Raw genomic sequence first — 20,970 nt, forward strand, 5'->3', positions numbered from 1 at the left:
GGCTGAGGCAGGTGGACACTTGGAAGGCAACTGAAGAAAGGAAAGGGAAGGGAGGGAGTATGGAAGAGCTGGAGGGGGGCATCCTAGTATCTGGTTTAGAAAAAGACTGTGTGACCTTGACATGTTGATTCCCACAACTGGGCCTCAGTTTCCCCATCTGTAATTGGAGGTAATGTAAGGATTAAACGAGAAAATGTGTATACAGCACACTGCACAGTGCCTAGAACTTGCAGAGCCCAGCGAATGGCCACTGCTGTCATTGTTGTGACTTCCCGGTGCTTCCCTGGGCTGGCACCAAGCTTTTGACTCTTTAGCCATGACAGCTGTTAAGCCCAATCTCATGCCACAACCCTTCCTAACCATCCTCCAACAGCCTCCATGCCTTGGGCTGTGCCGTTCCCTGCCCCAGGAACAACCTGGCCCTCTCGTCTTCAGTCTAATTACAGCCATCCTTCAAGCCCCAGTGGCCCAACTCTACCCCCCAGGAAGTCTTCCCCAAGCCCTGAGAATCACCCTGGACCCCTGTGAACGCATGTGCTCCCCAGACCCCTCACCATGCTCTATCCCCACACCTTGTCTCTGTCCCCTCCACCCCAGCAAGCAGACCTCTCCAGTGTGAGCCCCCATCACGGAGTGTGCTCTGGGTTAAAGTGAAGAGAGTAGGGGTGTGGGGACAAAAGGAGGGAAAAGGAAGGGGGCAATTCAGGCTCCCCGAATGGCACCTGGAATTTCTTGTACTCTCATGTAATAAATGACTTTTCCTTCTTGCAGGAACAGATGGGGCTCATGGATTATGGCCCTTGTTCTGACAAAAGTGTGCTGAGTTTTTTCCTTAGAAGACCAGCTGCCTTCCAGGTGAAGGCAAGGAGAAATCCTCTGCTCTTAGCCTCTTGTTTAGAAACCTCCTAGGCCAGTTCCTAGAGAGAGATGCTGAAGGAACTTGTGCGTACAATAGGCAAGTTCATTATAATAGTACCCGGCATTGCACGCTTATTCTGTTCCAGATATTATTCTAAGTGCTTTGCACATATTAACCTTCACAACCATTTTACAAGATAGATATCGTTACTGTTTCCATTTTACAGCTAGGGAAGTTAAGGCACAAGGAGGCTAAAGAACTCGCACAGAGTAAGACAGCTGCTGAGCGGTCTGGCCAAGATAAACACCAAGGGGACCTGGCTCTGGAATCCCTACCCTTTATGCGATTCTGGCTCTCAAAGGGAAGCTGGGAAAGGGATTCACCTGCGGCCCACCATTTCCACTCTTGGAAAAGTAACCAGAGCGTCACAGTTCTTGGCAGTCTGCTGCACGGTCACCTGGGAGTCCCCACAGGGCTCAGCCGGCACTGTGGGCAGAGGTCCTCTGCCTTCTGGTCGCCCATTCCCCTACTTCCCCGGGACTGGCAGCTGACTCGGAACAAGATGCAAAGTAGTTAGGATCTATAGTGCTTGGCATGACATTGCATTGTAGAGGGAACAGACCTCTTCTGACATTGCCTCACGTCTTTCCGCTGTAACCCAAAGAGTTCCTTCTGTCCAAATTATCGGGGCACTTTTGATGGATTTCCAAGATGGGCTGGGCCTGGTTTTCCCCCTTCCTCAGCCAGCTGCAAGCACGTCTCCAGCATGACTATGGAGTTTAACTCCGGCAGAGTCCTTCTCTGAAGGGCCCCATTACCCAACAGCCCTGGAGATGAGAGGGCTAAAAGAAAAATACTAAGTTACGCAGTCCTTCCCTTCCCTGCCCTGTCCCTCTGCCCTGCCCTCACCCCTCCACTTTCTGAGAAGGGAGGCTCTTGGTCACGGCTGGTTTGTGTACAGGGTCTGAGTGGTATACCAGCAGCCAAGGGCAGGCTAGATTGTTCTACAGGAGGAAAGCTGAGCTCTGGGAGGAGGGAACAGGGACCTGAGGAGAAGTGAAGCGGGGCATGGGGTGGGCAGGGTGGTGGAGATAGAGAGGAAAAGGAGCAGAGAAAATAAGGAGCTCTATGGGTGGGGCTAAAAGGAGGCGTGGGTGGGAAGGGCAGGTAAAGAGTTCTTATGTGGTGGAACCTCTCAGAGATCTTCAGTGAAGATGCCTTTCCAAAGCTTTCGAAGGCTCAGGTGTGTTTGAGATGCCTCCATGAGATGGCCTCCAGCGGCTCTCAGGCACCCACAGGCCAGAATGATGGAGCTGGAAGGGCAGGAGCAGAACACATGGAACAGGCTATCTTGAGACTGGTTGGCAGGCTCCTGGCCACAGGACCTCTGCACCTCCATGTTGCAGCCTCCTGGTGGCCCTGCACCTCTTCAGGCTGTTGACTTCTTCTAGAATGAAGCACTGTTGAAGGGGTATTTCCTCTTACTTGGGAGGCCTGGTGGAGGGGTTCTCAGGCACCCAGGCTCCCCTGAGGCTGAAAGAGGCACATTTGAAGAGGTAGGTGGAGAAGAGGTAGAGTCTGGGGCTCTTCCTGGCATTCAGTGCTCTGGTTCTGCCCACACCGCCCCCTCCTGGCTTAACGGAAACTCACTGTTCAGGGCCAGATTCAGCACATCTCCACCTCTGGGGTTTTATAGACACACAGTGCCTTCCATCAGGAGCAGCCTGCCTCTCTCTACATTTTGGATTCCTCCCCAGCTCAAGCTCCACCTCTCTGAAGACGTGCTCTGATTCCTTCCTCTGCTGAGTCCCCACAGGCTGAAACATTCGAGGCCACGCTTGCCCTTATCTGGAAGGTGGCCAAGGGACAGCTCTCATTTCCCCAGCTTTCACACACAGGAGGCCATATGCCTGCCCCCCACCCCAGCTCTCTCTACCCCTCTACCCCAGGGCAGAGTCTAGCCTAGACCTGTGGGAACATGCTCCCACGTCTATTGGCTGACCTCCTACTCAGTCTTCAACATCTGGTTCAGATGCCCCCCCCCCCCCCCCCCCCCCCCCCCCCCCCCTTTTCCGCCCCCCCCCCCCCCCCCCCCGCCATCCCATCCCAAGAGATCTTTCCTGTCTCCTTGGACTGGATCATGGGCATTCTCTATTTATCTGTCCCAGCCTTGACATCATTGTGTTAAGTGTCTGTAAGCCCAGTAGTTGGGAGCCTATATGGGGCAGGGCTAGGACTTGTTCTCCCAGTGCCCCCGAATCAAGCCAGGCCCAAGGACAAGGTGTAGGTAAAGGTGCGCTGAATGAAGGGACCATCACACACCTCCAGAGAGCTCATACTCAACCCATCAAAGTCCAGCTAGAACACTCCTTTCCAGAGCTTCTTACCTCCTCCTCCAATCTTCCCTCAGTCCCTATACTGCTGACTCCAAAGCATCCAGCACACTCCTCAATTACAGTACGTGTTATGCCGTATTTTTGCGAACAGCTTCTGGCAGCTTCCCTGACTCCCCGGGGGGCTGACTGGCACCTTCTGGAAGGCCAGGTTCAAGCCTGTCTCTCTGTGCCCACAGGTCCAGAGCATGGGCTCAAGGAATAGTCATTGGTGAGATTCTGGAGTCTGTGGGGGACCTCACTCCATGCCCAGCTGAGCTAAGCTCTAATTCTCTGCCTGGTTTGGGGTTGGAGGGGCTTCTGGTGCCCAGGCCCCAGGTGTCCTGTCCCAGCGGACTCAGTGACCCTGTCGCTGCCACGTGGCTGTGAGTTTCTGGAGCAGCTCCTGTGGCCGCCGGCGGAACTTCTTCTGAGTGAAGTAGAAGAGGATGGGGTCCAGCACGCTGTTGGCGCTGGCAAAGGGCCGCGTGCCCTTGTAGGCGGCGGCAAAGGTCTCCAGCACCGGGCAGGGGACACCGGCTGTGGAGCGCACTGCCAGGTAGGCGGTCTTGGTGATGTGGAAGGGCAGGAAGCTAATGGCAAAGGCAGCTGCCACCACCAGGGCCATGCGGGCCGCCTTGCCGCGCCGTTCCCGGGCCACTGGCCCCACTGGTCCGTCCTGGCGGCACAGACGGCGGGCCAGGCAGCAGTAGCAGGCCAGCAGGGCGATGAAGGGCAGCAGGAAGCCGATGACGGTGAGGGCCATGCCATAGGGCATATAGCGGGCGGCCAGGGCCGGTGGGCTCAAGTCGTAGCAGACGGTGCGGTTACGCTGGATGCCGGTGGCGGCGAAGAGGGCTGTGGGCAGGCACTGGGTTGTCACGGCCAGCCACACGGCCCCGCACACCAGCCAGGCCATGCGGCGGCCCCCACGCTTGTGCCAGGGGGCCAGCGGGTAGCAGATGCCCAGGTAGCGCTGGAAACTGATGCAGGTGAGGAAGAGTATGCTGCCATGGAGGTTGGCATAAAAGAGGAAGCGGACCAGGCGACAGGCGAGGTCGCCAAAGGGCCAGTGGTCCCCCTGGGCGTAGTTGTAGATGAGCAGGGGCAGGGAGCAGGCATAGAGCAGGTCAGCCAGGGCCAAGTTCAGGGTGTACACGGCTGTGCGGGTCAGGGCCCGGCGGGAGGTGCAGATCTGGGCAATGACACAGGCGTTCAGGGGCAGGCCAGCTGCCAGCACCACTGAGTACACGGGTGGCAGGAGCAGTCTCTTGAAGTTCTCTTGGTAGACACAGGTGGTGGGCGAGGAGCCCAGGGCCTGGCCTGTACCATTGTCCCACTCCATGGCTGCCCGACTGCGCTTCCTACATCCAGAGAGGCTGGGGAAGCAACACACAACCTGTCAGTAACCATCCTCAGTGACCATCTAGTAGGCCCCTGTCCCTCTCTGGGCCCTTATCTCCACTTGAACCATCTCTGATACTCACCACCCCATGGAGGCCCTACATAGTCCTCACTTTAAGGAAACCTAGAATACAATAAAGCTCAAGCTTGGGAAAAATCTGGTTCACTTTCTACAATATTCATTTCCCACCAACCTTCCTGGTGAACTTCTATTCATCCTTCAAAACCCTAGTCAAATGTCTCCTCTGGAAGTGGAGACTGACAGACTTTAGTTTGTTTTTGTTTTTTTGTTTGTTTTAAATCTTTTTTTAAAAAGTTTTATTTATTTAAGTAATCTCTACACCCAACATGGGGCTCAAACTCATGACCCCAAGATCAAGAGATGCATGCTCTGGTGGCGAAGCCAGCCAGGTACCCCAGACAGACTTTAGTTTCTGTCCCACCTGTGCTACCTACTAGCTATGTGACCTTGGGCTAGTGATATACCTTATCTGAGTCTGAATTTTCCTATCTGAAAAATGGCAGAAAGATACACCCATCTTTCAGAATGATATGAGATTAGAGGTACTAAATCAAACTATGCAGGGCTTCCCTGGGCTTTTTGGAGTTTGGAGATTATGGTCATGGTGAGCCTTCCTGTCTGTCTCTCCAGCACTGACTGGAACCTCCTGAAGAGAGGTGCCAGGTCTGATGCTCCTCTGTGTCTGAGAGCGTGGTCTGGGTCCAGGGCAGAGAAGGCCCTGGTAATTCTGAATTAATCAACAGGAACAGAACGTCCATACGCTGTGGGCTGACAAAGGACAGCGCCCACCTCCTCAGCCTGGACTCCACCTTCCAAAGCCATGGTCCTTCTTTTGGCTGCAGTCTTCTTATCTGTAAAATGGAGGAAGAAAGTGATTCAGGAGTCCCCTAAGCTCCTTCCACTTGACTTCAGGCTACAAATGCCGGTCTGGCCGAGCCACTGGGTCACAGCACCCTCTGGTGGCTACAGTGAGAACAGCGTTCCTGAAGGCAAATGGCTGGACACCAGCCGAATCTGCTTCCTTGTTTTTTTGTTTTTCAGGGTTTTGTTTTGTTTAGTTGAGTTGAGTTGAGTTGAGTTTTGTTTTGTTTTGTTTTTCTAAGACTTTAATTTTTAAGTAATCTCTATACCCCAGGTGGGGCTCAAACTCACAACCCGAAGACCAAGAGTTGTGTGACAGAGGCAGCCAAGTGCCCCTCCTGCTTGCTTTTTATAGAGAGGAAAATACAGCACAGCCAGAGGCTGTGGTGGCTCAGTCTTACTCCGTGAGTTAGAAGCAGAGCCAGAACCATAGACTGCCCTCCTGACTGAGAGGCTGCAACTTAGTGTAGCCCAGGGTCATGGAATGTAGAGGCTATAAACCAAATGTCAGAGCTAGGCAAACCTCATTCAAATCCTGGCTCCCTTACTTCTATGCTGTTCAACCCAAGACATGTCAAACTTGACTTTTCTAAATCTCTGTTCTTATCGGTAAAACAAATCATAGGCCTGGTATATAATAGGTGCTTAATAAACGCTATGCTGTGCTGCTGTATCCTACACCTCATCCCTACATTCTTCCCTCAGGCTAGGTTTTGGGGGAGTCAGAAGCACAGGTGCCTTAAGGGGGTTCCATGGTGAGGTATGTCTGACTTCTTGATACCTACCTCCCAACCAGCATGTCCACATTTCCTGGTGTCCAGCGAGAATTCACAACTTAAATCCAATGGACCTGTAAGAAAAAACCCTTTGAGATAGTGGGTCAGATCACCCCCCTCCCTATTAATAGATGGGAAAAACTCAAGCAAAGGAAAAAATATGAAATCCTGCAAATGCACACAGAACAGGATAGAGGGTTGAGGCCAAATACGTGGGCTCTGGTCCAGATGCCCAGGTTCAAATCCCAGCTCTGCTACATGTGAACTGTGGGGCCTTAAGGCTCATTATTGGACTTCCATGCCTTGGTTTCCCCATCTGTAAAATGGGCTCATATAGTACCTGCTTCCTAGGCTTGTTATAAAGATCAGTGCCTGGCACAGGGCAGGTGTTGGCTATTCTTAATGTGAATACACCCTGCTAAGTCAAGTTATGATATTTTTCAAAGTTATGTTAGAGCAAAACCTAACTACCCAAACTGATTTCTTTCAACTTTCAATTTGATTTTGATGAAATATTTTTCCCACATTCTGGGAAACTGCAAAATGAGGTTCAACGAGTTTCTAGTTTATAGTCCCACAGGCCATATTACCTTAAATTACGAAAAACCCTTTGTGGGGTTTCAGCCCAGGTGCTAGGAATGCTGGGTGCCCAGCTAGCCTGTTAGGAGGTGGGGGGGGTGCAGAGGCAGAAGCATGGCCAGTCCCCCATTGTAACCAAGAAGCCAAGATTAGTACAGGCAGAGAAAGTTCATTTCCTCATCACCTCATTCATTTGTCTGGGCCTTTCTTTCATTTATGCATTCATTCTTCTGTTTTCACCTGTCAGGCATTTAAATGAACACTTATTACCTGCTGGGCACATGCAGGTACAGTATACAGATGCAGATGTAGATAGAGATATAAAAATTATACATACACATCTGCTAGTCTGAAGAGGGGGACCCATGTGAGCCATAGGACGGAAGAGACTTTTCAGAGGAGGAGAAAGGGTGGAACATGACCCGGGAGGTTGAGGAGGAGATCCCTGGGTGGGGAGGGGTGTCCTCAGGTCTGGGGGTGCGGAGAAGAGGCAGGCCTTGAGAGGAGAGCTGCCTACTAGGGCTGACCGTCATGGTAAGAAGGAAGAAGCTGGTAGAAGGAGCAGCTCTGTGCCTCTGAACATTTTTGGGAGGCTTGTTGTCCTCGGATGCCACCCCAGGAAAGAGACCTCTGCTTCAGGTGATGGGAGGCTCCAGATATTTTTTTTTTAAGATTTTATTTATTTATTTGACAGACAGGGATCACAAGTAGGCAGAGAGGCAGGCAGAGAGAGAGAGAGGAGGAAGCAAGCTCCCCGCCGAGCAGAGAGCCCCATGTGGGTCTTGATTCCAGGACCCTGGGATCACGACCTGAGCCAAAAGCAGAGGCTTTAACCACTGAGCCACCCAGGCACCCAGGCTCCAGATATTTTCCGCTCTCCACCCCCTGGTAAGACTAGTCCTCTTGGAAGGAGTCAGAGGCTGCACTAGGCGGGGTAGGGGATGGTTCTGAGGGAGGTCTCCCTTGGCCCCTGCCTCCCAGCAGCAGCTAACACGGGCTGCTCGATCTCTCACGGCTGTCACTCATTCTTGAGCCCTGAGCCCTGGGCCATCTCAGGCCCCAATGTCCTCCTGGGCTCCGGCCACTCTGACTACGGTCAGGGGCTTTCTAGCAAGTTGCTCTGATAGATGACATCCTTCCCTGCATCCCTCTGCCCTTTGAGGGAAAGCTCAAACTCCTGACATCGCAGCTTGCTGCCTAGCCCTCCAGCCTCATCCAAGGCCCCCCTGGCTGCACCCCTCTGTCCCCTCCTGTCCTGTTGCACTGTCCCTGAGACACCACCTCTGCCACAAGACCGTTCAAAGCCAGAGATCCAGACTTCCCCTCTGGCCTCCCCATCTTGGCACACGAAGTGCCATTTATCCCATGCCTATCAAAACACTAAGTGTCCATCCAGCTCCAGATCTGATCTTGCTTCCTCCTTTCTGGGCCTCCGGCTGAGTGGAGTTGCTTCTTCTGCCCCCACCCCCCAACACTGTGGGCCTCCTTTAGGTCAGTGCGGGGCCCAGCCTGCCTGCCCACCCAAAGTCACAGTTCCTTGGGTCCAGCTCCCATGCCCGCCTCATACTGGCCCCCGCTGCCAGGATGCACCAACACTCACATGCAGCCTCCTGTCCCCGAAGCACCTTGGTGGCCTTGAATGCGTTGGCACAAGGGAAAGCCAGATGTGAGGCTCTCCACTCTCCTGTCCTGAGCCCAGGCTGAAACACCTCCGATGGGGCGGGCGGCTTCCTCTGTTTCCTGGCAGGGCTGTCTCTGACTGAAATAGCCCCTGCGGGGGCCACCCCCTCCCTGCCACCCCCCAACACTGAGGCCTGGCGGAAACTGGGCCTAGAGGAGCAAGGAGGCGGAGAAAATGTCTCCTTCCTGGAACCCTCCCCACCCCAGCAGAGGAAAGAAGGTGATGTGAGGGTAGAAAGAGAGGTGGGAAGAGAACCAGAGGCTGCTGGTCAAAGGCTACCCCTACAGACCCAGCAGCTTCCTTTCTCCTCAGCCCTCTGTCAGTCTTCTCATCTGTCAAATGGGCACGTTGGTGATAAAAGAGCTTTTGGCTCCCCCTTTAGCTGTAACACCCAGAGTCACCTTCCAGGCACTCACTCCCTAGCCATCCCTCCTTTCTCCATTCATTCAATAGCTCATTCACGAACATGTCCATCCCTCCACCTGGCAATCCACTTAGACATTCACTTATTTGCTCACCTTCTCCCTCCCCCCTTCCCTCTCTTCCTTTTCTCCAAAACCATTTATTGAACTTCTATTGTATACCCTTCAATCCTCCTATATACCTCCACTTAGCACTCACTCTCTCCTTCCACATGGCAGGTCTGGGGCCCCTGGGAGGGATAGGTGTGTGTTGTGGGGATAGATACCTCCAGAAAACTCACCTGAGTGAGAGTCTTCCTGCCAGTGCCAAGCTCTCTTCCAACCCCTCCTCGCTCCCAAACCAAGACTCACAGCTGTTAGGACGGCCAGGGGAAGTGAGGTGGCTTCTCATTATCCCCAGGAGGCTAGCTCCGGTAGTAGAGCAGCATTTGAGAGGGGTGACCTGGAGGAAGGAGGCTTTGATTGGGAGCAGCTGAGGCAGCTAGGGGAGGGGGGACAGCATAGCGCAGGGAAGGAACACGTCCCTGGGCATCTGAGGCCCAGGTTCTTGTTCTACTTTGGTCCCTATTTACAAGCCCCTTCCCCTTTCTGAGCCTTAGTGGAATGTGGTCATACCGGCCACCAGCATGTTGTGAGGATGAGAGGCCAGAGTGAGGGAGGACCCTTTCTACCCTGGAAGGTGTAAGCACTGACCTCCCACCCAAACCCACTTTACCAGCAAGGGGATTAGGGAACCAAGTCAGGGACAAAAGTCTGGGTCAAACTGAGAAAATTCAGATTTGGACTGCCAGCAAACACTTGGTCAGCTGTGCAAGAATTGAGCACCTACTGTTTATTCAGGTCTGTGCTAGGAGATTGCTTGTGCCAGATCCAAGTGTGGGTCTCCTGTTCTGATTTTAGTGGTGCTGGAGCCCCTGAGGGCAAGGAGACCTGGCCTTCAGCCCAGCAACCAGTTCTTTGCTGGGTTCCCAGGACAATCTCCAGTGGTCACCCCTATCATAGTGTCTGTCCCAAGAATGGGAGCAGTTCTGTGGGCTTCCTGGGGGTGTCAGCCTCAGGGCGGGGCTTGAGTCTGAGTTCTTGCTATCTGGGTGGGGCCCAGAGAGGAGAGCTCAGATCATGGGGGTTATGGGTACCCCTAGGACAGAGTGACCCAGAATGGATCCTGGAGAAGGCACATCTGTGGCTGGGCCTTAAAGGGCCAGGAAAGTTTGGACGAATGAAGAGTGAAGAGGGCATGATGTTCTCAGGTGGGGAAGGAGCCGACCTCATGTGAGAAATGAACAACAGCATAGCATGGGATGCGTCATCTGAAGAGGGGCCCGGCGGGAGGCCTGAGGGGTCTGGCCATGCTCCCAGGCCTTCGAGGGCTTCCGAGTCCAGTTTCAGCCCTTCCCTACCAGGCTTTCCGGCCCCCAGGCGAATGTGCATGCTGTTTCCTCTGCCTGGGATGCTTTCCCCCCACCTTCTCCAAATAATCCCTGCTTATCCTTCTGTAGTTCTCATATCTCATTTTCAATGAGAATGACTAGTGGTACCTGCCATCTAAGCTGTGGTAAGACATAAAAGGAACCGCACAGGGGAAGTGTCCCAGCACATGGCACAGACTCCACACACTCTTGTTAACGGAATGAATGCATTCCGGGCCCCACTTAAAGGCCCCCACTTTGGACTCCCTCCATGCACAGCAGTCCACACTCACTTCTGGGTCCTATGGACCCTGTGTCCTTTCTTTCTTATTTATTTATGTATTTATGTATTTATTTGACAGAGATCACAAGTAGGTAGAGAAGCAGGCAGAGAGAGGAGGAAGTAGGTGCCCCATTGAGCAGAGAGCCCAATGTGGGGCTCGATCCCAGGACCCTGGGATCATGATCTGAGCTGAAGGCAGAGGCTTTAACCCACTGAGCCACCCAGGCGCCCCCCCCCCCCCCAACCGTGTCCTTTCTTAACAGCCTACCCTCTGTGGGATGGTTTATCTGCAGTGCGGGCGGGTGGTGGGGAACAGTGTTCTCTCCGTTCTATAGATGAAGGAAGTAAGACTCAGGAAATTTCAGTGAGTTCCCCAATGTGTCCCAGCTAGGGGACATTTCAATACAGACCCCTTATCCAAGGTTTCCCTGAAGTCCATGCTTAGAAGTTCGGGCTGGGAAATTCCCAGGATTGTCTTTCCTGCACCGAGGGCCTCCGGCCATGAGATGGTGCCAGCAGACTGCCTGGGATGGCCAGGCTCAAGCCTTTTGCCAGCTGCCCCCGGGACAGGGCTGAGCAGCAGGTCTACACAAGGCCAAGGTCTCCCCTCTGGGGCTGGCCCTGAGTTACCTCAGGCCTGGGCTCCCAGCCTCAGTTCCTCCTGACCCACTCCCCAGCCTTTCTGCTATTTATTATTCCCACATCGGTTCAAGCCCTGTTCTCAGAGCCTCACCTGCTCCATGTGGCTCACAGGAGCCACTGGGAACACGGGGGGACAGGGCCAGTGTTGAGCCCTGTTTGTCTGAGGTAGAGGCTCTCAGAGTGTTGCCCCAACACCAGGCATCTGCCACCCATCTCTGTTCCAGGTATGCCCTTGGCAGAAACACTGAAGTCCCTCACTGCTGAGAAGGGACAACCCGGCCAGTTTCCTTTTCTCAATTCAGGTAACACGTGGGATTGGTTTGTGCCCACAGCAGAAGCAATTCAGGACAGATGTCAGGGAGAACTGGCAAGGGTTGAAGCTCCTGGGGCTGCTTGGCTCCTATGGTCTCAGGATCCCCTTTGGATGACTCTGTAGCTCCCTCCCCGTCCCTGCTCCAAAGCCCTCCTATCTGGAAGGGATGAGGAGGCCAGAGACAGGAGCTGGAAGCCTGAGTCACTGTCTGCCAGCCAGCCAGGAACCAGCCCAGACCCGGTTGGATGTGGGAAGAAGCCTCCTAAACTTGGCCTGCCTGCCTGCTGGGAAATATGGCCTGGAAACCCCCCTGCTTGGCCTCTAGCTTGTGAATTTAGCAGCAAGGGCACAGGATGACAGGGGTCAAGACTCAGCTTCCTTTCCCTTACAAGGCAGACCGACTGCTATCCATCACCGACTTACTGAATGACCCAGGGAGAGTTACCTACTCTCTCTGAGCCGGAGACTTCACGTGGCAAACAGGTCATGGTGCCTGCCTTCCAGGGTCATTACGCCCGCTGCTATAGTCACCAATCCCGCCTCGACCCAGAAGCATCCAGCCTGGGGCAGGAGCCCGCCTCAAGCCAGCCTGAGTCCAGGTTCTGGATGCCAGTGCCTCCGGGTGCCGAGAGGACTGTGGGCAGGGGCCGTGCCCACCACTCCTGGGGGAATTTGGGTCCCCCAGCCACCCTGGGGTACCAGGCTGGCTGTGAAAGTAGGCAAATCTGATAGGAGACGGGCACAGGATGGGCAGAAAACTTGATTTCTCTTCTCTTTTTTGACTTCCCCTTCTTACCTTCTACTCAACAGGAATTAAAGCTGGAACCGAAACAGCCATTTTGAGCGCAAGGAAGGGGAAGCTGTAGCTTTGGGGAATTTGGGAGTTGAGGCTGCTTCCTTTAATTTCGTTCTGGCCCCTACAGGCTGAGCACAGAGGGAGCTAGCATCTCATGCTCCACTCCAGGCCCATCAGCCGGGCTCATGGAGTCCCCACCACAATCTGGACAGATGCTTTTATCCAGCACTGACCTCACACCATCACTGTCCAAAACGCCGCATCTCACCTTCTCTTCAGTCCATCTCAGCTTTACAGATGACGAAGCTGGGGCGTGGCCCAGTTAGCAAGAGGTTCTCTCTTAGGAAGGGGACTGAAGAGGTCAGTGACCATGGTGGCCCAGGTGGGCACAGGGCTGAGAAGGCATGGGGCAGCCTCAGGGCTGGGGAACTGTGGGAGAGAAGACAGGGGCCTGGAGTGTCCCAGGGATGGTGGGGTACATGGTGCCAGCTTTCCAAATCCATGCCCATGGGCTCTGTAAGATTCCAGAACCTCCCAATCCCCGCTTTTCCCTGGAGCTAGTGTGAGAGGGTCTCTGTTCCTTGCCTGGACGCTGCTCAGGGTTTTTGGGTTTTGGTTTTGGTTTTTAATGCCCCTGTAGAGGTATGCTACTTGGATTCCCCTTCAAGTAAGAACCTGCTGTTTACCAGCAAGGACTGTGGTTGGCTGACAGCCTCAGGACCCACCCATCCTTCCAGATAACCAGGCTCCAGTCCTCTGGGGAAGACATGGCCCATCTCCAGCTATCTGGCCTGTCCTGCAGGCAGTCATTGTTCTCCTTCACAGTTCCTTCCACCCAAGTCCCAGACCCCTCTCATGATAATGGCCTGCCTCCTATTTTTCATTTGGGGATCCCCTCCTTCCTGTCAAGTCTTGATGATCTGGGGGTGGCAGACCTGTGACCTAGGCCTGCCTGTGAGAGAAGAGTATGTCCTCAGGCCCTGAACAGGCTCAGAGGTGGATGGGTGAGCTTCGCTATGTGCCTCAGAGTCAATTTTGGACATTTTACTGGAACACTGGGGAGGAGGCAGGGTTTCCAATGGGTTTGCAAAGCTGGTAGGAAGTGAGCCTGGAGCTTCTAGACCCAGGTGAATTATATGCCAGCTACTGTCCTATGCAGACAAAGTCTGCTTTGACTTTGGGGTCCCTGGAGCTCCAGCTCCCAAGTGGTGCTGGGAAATGTTGACTGAGCGAGCCTAGTCTGTAAAGATGAACCACAGGGCTCTGTTCTTGGTGCTGCCGGGCTCTATTAAAAAAAAAACACAAACCAACTTTGTCTTGGTTGACGACAGGGAAGGCTTATCAAGGGAATGAAGGTTACGGCTGCCAGAGAAGCCCCTCTGTGCCTACCTGGGTCCCCCAGACTCCAGCTCTCAGGAAAGGCAAACCGCCACCACTGCCTGAGTGTTCACTGTGGGTTATGATCCTACCCATTTCCGACACAGACCCTGAGGTCCCAAAGGTAGGCAACTTTGTCCAAAGCTCTCATAGGCAAGAAGTCTCAGATAACCTCTTACCTCCCATGAAAGGCAGCTCCTTTGCCTTGGTCCTGCTCTGACCACCCATATCATCTAGTCCATCTGGCAGCAAGAGGAGACCCAACTGGGCCCCAGAGCCTAGGGGTCGATGACAGGGCTCTGTGTTCTGGACTCTAGGGGCCAGAGAGGCCTTAAGAGAATGACCCTGAGCTCTCCCTAGGCTCTCAGAGAAGGAGGCTCCCTGAAGCCTCTTTGACAGGACTTGTCTGTTCTTTAGTTGCATGCTGCCCATCACAGGGGACTCACTCCATCTCTCCCAGGCTGCTGCATTCCACCATGAGAAAGCTCTCTGGGAGATGTGCTTCACACAACACCCTGAGATCTGCTCCTAACCACTGCTTCCCTTCCTGTCTGGCCTGCTTCGGCTCTCCCCAAGTCTCCAGGTCCTAGGATCCCCTGCAGAGAATGTCCCATGACTATTCATCAGCTGGTCTTCATTCCAACAGGCCAAATCCAGTGTTCTTCCTTGTCCAGGCCCAGGAAACCTCATGGTGGAGCTCATAAACCAGACATGAGGCCAGGGAGCCAGGCCCGTTTCCAAATCTGAAGACAAAACCCTTTGCTTGAGGCTTGTAAGGGGCACATGGTCTCCTCTTACCATTTTGGGAGGATAAAACTGAGCAACCCCCCCACCCAAGCTTAGTATCTTGCCAAGGCCACCAATCAGCTGGTGGTTTTCCAATCGGCTGGATTGCTTTCCACCAAACCCCTAATCCTTGCCCACAAACGTCAGGCACGTAGGATGGACTGGGGTTCCATTTGTGGCCAACCTAGCGTGGGAGAAGCCATGCTTTGTAGGCATCTGAGGGCTGACCTGGAAGGAGGAAATCAAAGGCAGGGCAACCACCCGGCTTTGAATGTGGGAGGTCAGCCGTGACACAGGCGGTTCCTGCCACAGAGTGCTCGGCTGCGTGCGGCGTGTGCCTGAGGACCATCAGGCAGACGTCACCTCCTCCAGGAGGCCCTCCCCTGCCATACCAGCTAATATGGCCACTTCCCACTTTAGACCCACACACTTCCTATCCCCCTTCTCCGCTATATTTTTCTCCATAGCATTTGTCATCTTTTAACATATGATTCTATTTATTGGTTTGATTACTGTCTGTTTTCTCCCGCCAGGACCTTAACTCCACCAGGCCGGGGTCGTTTGTTTTACTCACTCCTGCATCTCCAGTGCTTAGGGTGGCACCTCACATGAGCAGGTAGTCAGTAAATATTTGTGGGATGGATGGATGGATGGATGGATGGGGAATTTCTAGGGGTGACTCAAGAATGTCTACAAGAGAGGACCGAGGGGCAGAAATGTGATGGGGGCAGAGGGGACTAGGCATGATGTTATGCTTGTATCGAAAACTACAGTGTATTTACAGTATGTTTACTGGAGATCAGGTGCTGATAGAGACTTCAAGGCCACCCGTGGGGCCGCCTCTCACTGGCCCTGAGGCCGCACCGACTGGGTCACCACCCCACTTGGCTGAGTCCCCAAATGTCTGCCCGTCCTCGAACGGGCCCTTTCCCGTCTCTTCTAAGAGCCTTTGCCCAGTTTTTCTTGTCAGCCCTACCCTCAACCCCAACAGCCCTCAACTCCTCCTTCAGAGCTCAGAGTGCCCCTTCAGAAGGGCCTCCTTCGACTTCCTGGCCACCTAAATAAACTTGAATCCGTTCCTGGTCTCTCATTCCTCCTGGGCCCCAGGCGGCCTCCTGCAGTGCCGCTCCGCCCTTGGCCCAGCCCTTCCCCTCAGCCCACAGTCCCTCATCCTCTCCCGCCTCCAGCTGTGCTTCTTCCCTCACAGTTCAGCTGGTCCACCAGTCCTCTGTCTCCCATCCTCCCTCCCTGCCCTCATTTCTCACCCCCTTACAATCTGCCCAGGGCGCTGTATGCAGGGAGCCTTGGGGCCAGCTCAGGGAAGGGGGTGGGCACCCTGTCCTGGGTGAGGCTGGTGAGATGGGACCGTGGGAACAAGTGACCTTGGAGCCCATCCTGAGGAAATCTCAGAGGTGATCCTGACATAACCGGCCTTGGGGAAAAAACAGGCCACTGTGAGGTCGCTCAGGTTTGGTGCCATGAGGATGAGGCAGGGCTGGGGGAGGGGAGCTGTCTTTGTGGCTTCCAGGAATGGGCCTGGGCTCTTCTGGGAATTTGGACGGGGGCCCGGGCTGGGCAGCGGCATCTTCAGAACGTCTGTATAGGTGACAGCTGGGGATTCTGGAGGGAGCAGAAGAGGGGCCTGACACCCTGCCATCGCTCATGACATGGGCTTGAGAGAACATCACAAACAGTAGGGGCTGTTGATCACGCAACAGGTGAGTGTGGGGGGCATGCTACCCCCAGTGTCACCTGGGTAATAGGAAATAGGAGGATTCATCCCAGAACAGGTCTCTGCTCAGAGCTCCCTGGAAAACCCAGAGTTCTTCAAACCCCGTTAATAGGGTTTCTTCCACGTGGTCCCCTACACTCCTCCTAACCTACCCCCCACCACCCAAGGTCACATAGATCCAACCGCCCATCCCTGGCACCCGCAACCCCTCGGCCACACATCGCTGTTCCCTCTGCAGAGCTTGGCACCTCTTGGGCATGGATCCTGTCCTGGCTCCACAGCTCGTGAGTGGTGCTTTTACCTCTCTGAGCCCCAGGTCCATAAGTATAAAACAGAGATAATCATACCCACCTCCTGACACTGTTGGGGCCCGAATTATGTAACAGATCTGAAACACCCAGCCAGTATCTGGAACAAGTAGATATTCCCTCCATGAAGCTTCTATTACCACTCATAATTTCATCACAGCCCAGCTGAGAGATGGACTCACTGCCTTTTCTTATTTACCCATTCATTCATTCATTCATTCACACTTTTGACATGTATTGGCAGGAGGCCTTGCAGTGCATAGGGACTTCACTGGGCTCTGGTCCCTGTCCTGGAGGAGCCCTAGCTGATGGAAAAGACAGATGAAGGGGTTTGCATCTGTCACAGGAAGACAGAGGAGGGCCCCATCCCTGCCAGGGGTATCAAGGAAGGATCCTTAGAAGAGGCGATTCTTTGGCGGCAGGTGGACGGGAAAGGGGAGGGTGTTCCTGGCAGAGAGGCCTGCTGGAGGTATGAGGGCACAGGGTAACTGCAGGTGTCTGTGTTTGCAGGAGTTGAGGCTGAGAGATCATCAGAGCCAGGTCCCAACAGGCCTTGAATGCCAGGCTATAAATTTGGCCCCTGTACTGTGGGTGCCAATCAAGGAGCCCTCAACAGTGTATAAAGCAGGGTAGAGGTGTGATCAGATTTGAGATAAGGCGGTCTCCTGAGCTGCTGGATAGAGGGTGGGATTGGTTAAGGAGAGAGTCATGGTCAGAGACAGTAGGACAAGGACCAAGTGGTGTCCTGGGTCCTGGGCCAAATCAGGAGCCTTAAAAGCCAGGCTCACAGCCCTCTTCTACACACCCCTGCATAAGTCCGGATAGCCAGAGTGCTCAAAAGATAGGTTGGAAGAGGGCAGGTTCTCAGAGATGCCCTGGTCCAGTCCTCAGTTCACAGTCAGGAATCCAAGGCGCAGAGCAGCTAAGAGGATGGCCTACAACCCTGAAGTGAGACCATGGGGGGCCTTCTGCCCCTGTACCCTGTTCTCAAGGCTGCTGTTCCAATCTGACTCTCCTCTCCTGGGTAGATAAGGAGTCCGGAAGGATAACCTGCTCCAACTGCCAGGCCCACATAGGCCCTCTCCTCTCCATCTGGGGAGGGGAGCCCATAGAGCTTCCTGAGTTCTCCCTTCCATTCACACCCATTCTGTAGCTGAGGAAACTGAGGCCCAGAGAAGAGAGGCATTCGGCGCCGGTGAGAAACACAGCTCTCTGGGCCTTGAGATGGGCATCAGGTGTGGGAGATAGAATTCCTGGGTCCTAGTCCTGGCCCTGCCAGGGGGCAGCTGGATTCATGATTCTTGAGGAGACTCAGCTGGTGAGGGGTGGAGCTCTTACAACATAAGTATGTGGTCCCGGCCCTGCCCTTGTGGCCAGCACTGTTTCCTGGGGGCACCCCCCTTCCATACCAGCCTGTGTTTCTGCCAGGCACAGCTGAGGAGGACAAAACAGGAAGAAACCATGTGCCATCTGCTCCAGAGAACTGTGGGCTGGAGCTGGGCCCTTTTCTGTCCGGTCCAGGTCCCACCCTGCCCAAGGGAGTCAGATGATCTCACCAGGTCCCACCCTGCCCAAGGGAGTCTTCCATCTCACCAGCACAGCTCAGCCAGGCCCGGCCTCTGTCCCCAGCCCTACCAGCTCTCCCAGGGTGGGGTGGGTGAAGAGACCTGGCTCTGGTCCCTGGAGCTTAGAGATGTGACCAAGCCTCCTCAGTGTCCAGGCTTGTGCTTGACCTGGACCCCACCCAGGGAAGGGGATGGGCTGTGGGGAGCATGTGGTACTGCATGCGGGATATGGTTACTGACTGTTGGAGGTGGTCAGCTCTGGTGCCCGTCTGTATCCAGCCTCATCCACAGAGGCGGGGGGTGGGGGTGGGCAGGACGTGCTCATTGCCATTTTCCACTTAAAAGCAATCACCAAGACTAACATCCAGGGGCGCCTGGGTGGCTCAGTGGGTTAAAGCCTCTGCCTTCGGCTCAGGTCATGATCCCAGTGTCCTGGGATGGAGCCCCGAATCGGGCTCTCTGCTCTGCAGGGAGCCTGCTTCCTCCTCTCTCTCTGCCTGCCTCTCTGCCTACTTGTGATCTCTGTCTGTCAAATAAATAAATAAAATCTTAAAAAAAAAAAAAAAAGACTAACATCCATCAGACTGTCTGCTCATCTCATCCTGTGGTCCCTGCCTCAGCCTAGACCACATCCACCCAGTGCTGTCTTCCATCTCCCCAGCCAGCTAGAGGGATCTTTGCTCAGCAAAAATCTGACCTCATCGCTCCCCTGCCTAAGCATTTTATGGTTCCCCAGGGCCTGGAGATAAGGGCCAAGCAGGGCCCTGCTGACATCTCTGTTCTTAGCATTCATGCCTGTCCCTCACATGCGACCTGCGGGGCCTAGAGCTACTTTCAGTTCCTGGGATGTTTGCTCCTCACTCAGAACTCTTTCCGCTGGCCCCCGGATTGCCTGCTCCTCACATCTGCCACTGGCCAACCCCCACCGCGGGCTCAGTGACAAAGGAGATCCATTTCCTGCCCTCAGGAGCTCAGTGCAGACAGGGATCCTGAAGACCCATTACTGAGGCAGGCATCCATGCTCCAGACTCCTGCTGAAGCCCAGGCAAGGGAAGGGGATGGTTCTGCAGGCAGGGAAGGCTCCGTGGAGGAGGCAGTAATGGAAAGGCCAAGTGCACATGGAGGCAAAGGCATTTCAGGCAGAGGGAACAGCAAGGGCTGAGGCTAGACGGGGCATGTTGAAGGATGCTGAGCCCAGCTGGAGCTGCCAGTGTACTGGCAAATGCAGCTGGAAAAGAGGTCCCAATGAATCCTATTAATGATTCAGTTATTGGACCCTTACTGTGTGCCAGATATACCACACTCCATGCAATCCTCATGACGGCCCTGAGATAAGACAGGTATTATCTCCGTTTAATCCCTCAAGTGGAGAAACCAAGGCACAGGTACGTTAGCTGACTTACCCAAGGTAGCACAGGTAGAAAGAACGGCTACTGGGCAAGGAGCGCATACAGTCTGGCTCCAGAGGCACATGTTCTAAGCTCCCACAATACACTAGGGCTGGAGTAGGGAGGTTCTCAGGTGCCAGGGAAATCCAGCCCCTCCAATCTCTGCCCAACCTGCCTGGGACCCAGCCTGACCGGAGCTCACACTCCCACTAGTCACGGGGCTTCCCCTAGGGAAGGAAGTCATCTGGGAGCAACTAAAAGGATTCCTTCTACTTCTCCCAAGGCTCCCCATGGGAAGTCTGAGGTGAGGGATGCCCTTTCCCAGACCTCTTTGGGGGAGGAATGTTTGCCTGTCAAGCATCTCTTGCTATGGGAAACTCCCTCCCTCACCACATGGTGATCTTGTTCATTTGAAGTGGGCATCCGACCCCGAGCTGACCAGTTAGAACCTCCACACAGACCTGTTACTGGTGATTGGTTTAGGGGAAACCAATCAAAGTTTGCTCTAGGAATTGTGGGGGAACCAGTCTGAAAGTTTCTCTCCCTTTTCCTCTAGGATTATTAATTGTGAGGGTCATGGAAACCTGGTGCTTCTAGAAAGAAGTTGCAGGCCAATGTAGGAAACAAGCAGAAAGTCAGGAGGGAGGATATAAAAAGAGTGCTGATGGCATTGTTGTCACTGCTAGATTTAGTCAGGCCTCATCCAGGTCTACCTTCGACTTTTTCTTTACATTAACATATAAGACCTTTCTTGCCTAAACCAGTTCCATTTGTCACTTGCAATCAAAGCAGCCCTGACCCCTAGGACACCAAAAGTACAGGCAACAGAAGAAAAAAACAGATAAATTGGATTTCATCAAGATTTAAAACTTTTGTGCAGAATGGGAGAGATTTACAAATCATGTATCTGGAAAAAAGATGAATATCCAAACCAAACAAAGAACTCCCACAACTCAACAACAAAAAAGCCAAACAACCCAATTCAAAAAATGGCAAAAGACTTGAACAGACATTTCTCCTAGGAAGACACACAGATGGCAATAAGCCCACAAAAAGCTGCTGCTCATCATTAGGGAGACTCAAGTCAAACCCATAATGAGAAACCACCTCACACTCATTATTAGGATGGCTATTTAAAACAAAACAAAACAAGACAAAAGACCAGGAAATAGCAAGTTCTGGGAAGGACGCGGAGATGCTGGAACCCTTGTGCATTGCTGGTGGGAATGCAAAATGGCGCAGCCGCTGTGAGAAACAGTATGGCGGTTCCTTAAAAACCAACAAAAAAACAACCCATAGGATTGCCTTAGAGATCCAGCAGTTTCACCTCTAGGTAAAAATAATTGAAACTTCTTTGTAAACAGACTCAAACAGATATGAATACACCAATGTTCA

At 53.7% G+C, this 20,970-nt stretch overlaps 1 protein-coding gene across 9 annotated transcripts in view; it reads right to left on the minus strand.

Moving 5' to 3' along the window:
- Positions 1-2,956: 2,956 nt before the first annotated feature.
- P2RY6 (pyrimidinergic receptor P2Y6) overlaps positions 2,957-20,970 on the minus strand; it is a 33,627-nt gene continuing 15,613 nt past the window's right edge. For 3 of the 9 annotated variants that reach the window (XM_032853158.1, XM_032853154.1, XM_032853153.1), the window contains 3 exons: positions 6,304-6,368; positions 5,447-5,508; positions 2,957-4,610 (listed from right to left, as the gene is read on the minus strand). In XM_032853158.1, the coding sequence (XP_032709049.1) occupies positions 3,590-4,576 (987 nt within the window). In that variant the 5' untranslated portion in view covers positions 4,577-4,610; positions 5,447-5,508; positions 6,304-6,368 and the 3' untranslated portion in view covers positions 2,957-3,589. Of the gene's footprint in view, positions 4,611-5,446; positions 5,509-6,303; positions 6,369-7,057; positions 7,114-8,463; positions 8,664-9,257; positions 9,279-9,327; positions 9,368-20,970 lie in introns of those variants that run through there. The other 6 variants (XM_032853152.1, XM_032853151.1, XM_032853150.1 and 3 more) reach the window with 6 other exon arrangements.

Source organism: Lontra canadensis, unplaced genomic scaffold (assembly GCF_010015895.1).
Source record: "Lontra canadensis isolate GAN:19392208 unplaced genomic scaffold, GSC_riverotter_1.0 scaffold7, whole genome shotgun sequence".
Lineage (NCBI taxonomy): Eukaryota > Metazoa > Chordata > Mammalia > Carnivora > Mustelidae > Lontra > Lontra canadensis.